Source organism: Colobus angolensis, unplaced genomic scaffold, assembly GCF_000951035.1.
Source record: "Colobus angolensis palliatus isolate OR3802 unplaced genomic scaffold, Cang.pa_1.0 Scaffold83, whole genome shotgun sequence".
Classification (NCBI taxonomy): Eukaryota; Metazoa; Chordata; class Mammalia; order Primates; family Cercopithecidae; genus Colobus; species Colobus angolensis.
In genome coordinates, this window is record NW_012122154.1 from 2260990 (window position 1) to 2266509 (window position 5520).

The 5520-nt window shown below is 41.2% G+C and overlaps 2 protein-coding genes across 3 annotated transcripts in view; both read left to right on the top strand.

Annotated features, from left to right (window-relative positions):
* LOC105503065 (keratin-associated protein 4-3) overlaps window positions 1-744 on the top strand; it is a 1002-nt gene extending 258 nt beyond the window's left edge. The window contains exon 2 of one of the 2 annotated variants that reach the window (XM_011929796.1): window positions 1-744. This exon is cut by the window's left edge and continues 36 nt beyond it. In XM_011929796.1, coding sequence (XP_011785186.1) covers window positions 1-382 — 382 coding nt within the window. In that variant the 3' untranslated portion in view covers window positions 383-744. The other variant, XM_011929797.1, reaches the window with a different exon arrangement.
* Window positions 745-5359: 4615 nt separating this feature from the next.
* Window positions 5360-5520, top strand: part of LOC105503153 (keratin-associated protein 4-4-like) — a 913-nt gene continuing 752 nt past the window's right edge. The window contains 1 exon segment of the mRNA XM_011929944.1: window positions 5360-5518. Coding sequence (XP_011785334.1) covers window positions 5360-5518 — 159 coding nt within the window.

A 5520-nucleotide genomic window follows, 5' to 3' on the forward strand; every position in this document is an offset into this window, starting at 1 on the left:
CTGCCGCCCCAGCTGCTGTATCTCCAGCTGCTGCAAGCCCCAGTGCTGCCAGACCACCTGCTGCCGCCCCAGCTGCTGCATTTCCAGTTGCTGCAGGCCTTCCTGCTGTATCTCCAGCTGCTGCAGACCCAGTTGCTGCCAGACTTCCTGTTGCAGGACCACCTGCTGCCGCCCCAGCTGCTGTATCTCCAGCTGCTACAGGCCCCAGTGCTATCAGTCTGTGTGCTGCCTGCCCACCTGCTGCCAGCCCTCCTGCTGTATTTCCAGCTGCTGTAGACCCAACTGCTGCGTGTCCAGCTGCTGCCGCCCTTCCTGCTGCCAGACCACCTGCTGTAGAACAACCTGCTTCCGCCCCATCTGCTGTGGCAGTTCTTGCTGCTGAGTGACCTGCTCTGGATTTGTGCACCTTCTTTCCCCCATCCTTCAGTTCAGGCAGAAAGTGTCTTTTCAGAGAACTTGGGGACTTCCTGATGTCATGAAAACAGAGGCGCGGACTGATTTGAAAAAGCCCAGTCTCTTTATTAGTATTTATTCTCTTTTATAGAAGCTTTTTATTACTATTGAATCTGAATTTACAGGCAAATTCCACATCACATGTTTAAGAATTCTTTATTCTAATTCAATATACGTAAAACTTCAAATGTTACCCTTCTAGATGTTTCTTTCTAATGTTATTCTGTCGAATCAATTTTTATGTGGAATTGTTTGATGTTCCTCAATAAAACTTCATAGTGTTCAAAAGCACCAAAAATGTTTATCTCTTTTCATTTGTTATTAATACAATGGTATGTATTTCTGTCTCTTTTTCTGCACAACACAGGAGTACATGTTGCCAAATACCCTCATAATTAAACCATTCAATTGGCATTCTCCAATGAGATTTTATCCAAGCCAGAATTCAGTCTCACAGTAGAAACAGGAGAAGAATTTAAGAGACATTTCTAAACCTAACACATATAGTATGAAAGCTGTGGAATGTAACTGCCAGCACAAAAAGTTGTTTTTAATAAACTACCTCCCATGATGTGATTTAAACTAATTTAAACAGAAGCAGCTCAGTGTAGAGTATATTCTGTGGACTGAGAATTATGCAGAGTTGAGGCTGAATTCTGACTGTACTGCATATCAACTGTGATCTCAGACATGGTATTTAAACTCTGTCAACCTAGGATTACTTTTCTCTTAAGAAAGGACCATAATAACTCAAAAACACCTGAAGATAATCATAAAATATCAATGAAATAAAGATGCCTGATTGATAAATAAAAGCAGGCTCTCTTTTACTACCAATTAGCCTCTGTTGTATTTTTTTTTACTTTTTGTAAATAACTATAGATTTTGAAATAACTATAGGTTAACATGAAGTTGAATAAGACAAAGTTCCCTGTACCCTTCACTCAGTTTCCCTCAGTGGTCACTTCTCATAGGACCATAGTACATGTCAAATCCCAAAATCTGACATTGGTTCTAAGTTCTAGGGATCTAGTAACTAGCATGGTGATTGTAGTTAATAATACTGTATTGAGTACTTGAAATTTTCTGTAAAAGTAGATCTTAATTGTTCTCATTACACACACAGAAAATAGTAACTATGTTAGGTGATAGGTTATTAACTAACTTGGTTGTGATAATCAGCTCACAATATATGCATATCAAGGCATCATGTTGTACACTTGATATATGTAAAATTTTATTTGCCAACTGTAACTCAATAAAGCTGGGGAAAACGAAAGTGCTAAAGTACTAGAAGAAATCATGAGAGATTTCTAAACATAATGCAAACTTATATTAAGTAAAACACACACACTCACCTTACAAAGAAAAAAACTCAGTTAATGTAAATAAAAGTGATCTCCACGGAGTCATCAGTAGGCTCCTGTCATCAGGGTTCCTCAAGGGTATGATTCTTTTCCCGTAATTCAAGGTCTCGAGGAAATCTTAGAGTTGTTCTCGTATATCATAAAGGGGCTCACCAGGATTTTAACCCCGTAACAGCTTGGAACCTGCTTCTGTTCACTCTGACTGAGGAAAAAGGCTCAGGACCTCAATACGATGCTGTGTCTGGGTACATCAGAGCCAGTGCAGGCTCAGAATACCAGCCGGTGCTGAAGCAGGGGCGCACTCAGGAGCCAGATTGTTATCCTGGTTGTGTACGCCTGGAAATCAGGAACAGGGCAGCAGTACAAACTGGTTAACAATATAACAACATCATATTCCATTTATTAGACTTACATGCACCTGAATGCAGGGAGGGAAGCTCAAAGTAATTTCTTTTTTTTTTTCTTTTTGAGACGGAGTCTGGCTCTGTCGCCCAGGCGGGAGTGCAGTGGCCGGGTCTCGGCTCACTGCAAGCTCCGCCTCCCGGGTTTACGCCATTCTCCTGCCTCAGCCTCCGGAGTAGCTGGGACTACAGGCGCCTGCCACTATGTCCGGCTAGTTTTTTGTATTTTTTAGTAGAGACGGGGTTTCACCGTGTTCGCCAGGATGGTCTCGATCTACTGACCTCGTGATCCGCCCGTCTCGGCCTCCCAAAGTGCTGGGATTACAGGCTTGAGCCACAGCGCCCGGCCGCTCAAAGTAATTTCATCCAATTCCCTCCATCTGGCTCTTGCATGTGGCTCAGTCAGCAACACCAGCTCACACTGGAACCCCTCCCCTGATTATCTCTAGAGGCAGCCCGTTTCATAAAGCACCTTCCTCATGGTGAGTCAGATTTTGTTTCTCCCTAGGAACATCCTATCTTCCCTATCCTGTAACAGCCCATGGCAGCCATTTGAGGAAGTCCATTCTCATACAGAGGCCCTTCAGGGTGCACTGCCTTTGCTTTGCTCCAGTTTTCTCCTTTTTAGGTTAAATTTCCAAAACATTTTCATTTGTTCCTCACTGATCATAACGTCACCCTCAGAGCAACTTTGCTTTTCATAAACCCCAATTTATCTTTATCCTTCTAGCCTGGATTGAAATGCATTTTCCAGATGTGTTCTGAACTCTCTGGGAGGATTAGAAATGCCACATCTACATTAGTAAATGTCCCACTTTCATGAATGTTTCAAGTTTGCATGCAGGAGTTAACACAGCGTTAGTGGTAGTAAATGGTTGGCCGTAAGTGTGAACTAATACTGAGGTTACTGGAGTGTGAAACACTTAAGTGGTCCTCATCATAAACTGCTTCAAGGTCTTCTTATACACATACAGTGGTTGTTTCTAGACAAGAAGTTCTCAACCTGTCTTTCTACCGCATGCCTGGAGTAATAGGTGATCCAGGTTGTGTACCCCATATCTGAAATGCTTGGCACCAGAAGTGTTTCAAATTTCAAGTTTTCAGAGATGGAATATTTGCATTATACTTGTTGAGCATCCTTAATGCAAAACCCTGAAATCCTAAATGTTCTATTGGGCATTTTCTTTGAGCATCATATAGGTACTCAAAAAGTTTTGGGTTTTGGAGCATTTCAGATTTCCGATTTTCACATAAGATATCCTCAACCTGTAATATTTTATCTAGTGAAAGGGTGCTAAGAGTGGACAAAACATTAGGGTGTGTGTGTAGTTAAATAAATACTCCCAATAAATTTAGATGTATTCGCTCCTCCCGAATCTCGTTTGCCATGTGGCATTAATAATCACTCTTTTGATCTATAATTGGTTCTGATACTTCATCTTGTTAGGTTTGATTCCTTGTGAGAGTATTTCTGTTGTTTTGGAACCATGGTTCTGCCATTTGGTATATTCACTTTTTCTTACCTTCATGGCCCCCAAATATTTTGATGAGCATGTTTTGTGGAAAGACCCTCAGCAGAGTTGAGGTGTCCATAGTGTCCTCGGAGAGACCAGTCCAGACAGAAATTGCTAACCAAGAGCATGCTCAAGTGGAGGGTGACATGTAATCAGAAGAATGTGGCACAAAGACAGGGAGTTTCTGCCTTCTTCCTTGGGTTTCCTTAACACCCAGGTCTGGGGGAGTGTGTGTGTGTGTGTATAATATTCCTAAGGCAAAGGGCCTTAGGAGATAAAGGTAAATAAATATATATATATAATATATACTCCTAAATATGTTATTGTATATATTATATATATTTATATATTACTAAATACAAACATATGAGGAATATGCATTATATATTCATAAATATATAAATATATATATTCCTATATTACCTATATATAAAGTACTATATATACACATGCATATATATTCCTAAGGTCCTTTGGGGGAATATATATGTTCTCCCAAGCCTGTGTGTATGTATATATACTGATGGATGTGTGTGTGTATATATATATATATATACACACACACATCGAAAGAAAATTATGGGCCTAGAATAATTAAAATCACCCAAGGTCAGACATAATGTGTACGTGTATATATATATACATATATATGTTTATATATGTGTGTGTATGTGTGTGTAGGTATGTGTATTTATTTATATATAATATATAAATATATGTGTGTATATAGATATAGCAAGGATACTAGGTCCTTTACCTTAGGTTGGCAAGTCAACCTTAGAAATAAAGGAGATGACTCAATGTGACTGTTAAAGCCAGAGAGACAGGAAGGAAAAGTCAGAAGGAAAATCAGCCCCTCAGAGCAGAGAGTGGAGGGACCTGAACCTTTTAGTATAACTGATCTCTGTAGCCAATTTCCGCTAAAGGCCCTGAAACTGAGTTTTGGAGTGTTGTTTCTCAAGAAAAAGAAGCATCAATAATTCATGACTTAGATGTCCACCTTAAAACAATTCTGCTTTCCCCATCAGAACGTCTAGAAAATGGGTCATGATTCATTGTAGGGAAGGTGGCAAGGAATGTATCCTAATGGTATTTGTGTTTTCATGACTCTGGTCACCTGATTCGCATTCAAAACTTCATTGCCCACTTGATCCATAACAAACATGCCATGAGATTAAAGCACAGCTTTTTCCTCCTGAATCACCAAAAGAAAATTATGGGCCTAAAAGAATTAAAATCACCCAAGGTCAGACATAATGTATTCAGGAAAATGAGGCTGCAGCATATGGTACCTACAGGCAGATGTCACATGGCAGCTCAAGGAGGAAGCTACAGCAAGAGGCACGCAAGAGGTTGTTCAAGAAGAGCTGACCTGAGGAATCCTAACACACCAGGGGAAGGAAATAATGCTTTCCTCCATGTTGACTAATTTAAGCAGAAAAACAAACTTGCCTAATTTGATAATTGCCTGCTTATCAGGACAAACAACAACAAGGAAAGAGTGCTGGAGCTGATGACATCAGGCCTTAGCAGGGTATAAAAGAGGATCTGGGGCAAGGAGACTTCCAAACCTTCCAAACCCTCCTTTCTGGAAACCCACCCAGAACCTCCACCCTCTGACACCATGGTCAACTCCTGTTGTGGCTCTGTGTGCTCTGACCAGGGCTGTGGCCTAGAGAACTGCTGCCATCCCAGCTGCTGCCAGACCACCTGCTGCAGGACCACCTGCTGCCGCCCCAGCTGCTGTGTGTCCAGCTGCTGCAGGCCCCAGTGCTGCCAGTCTGT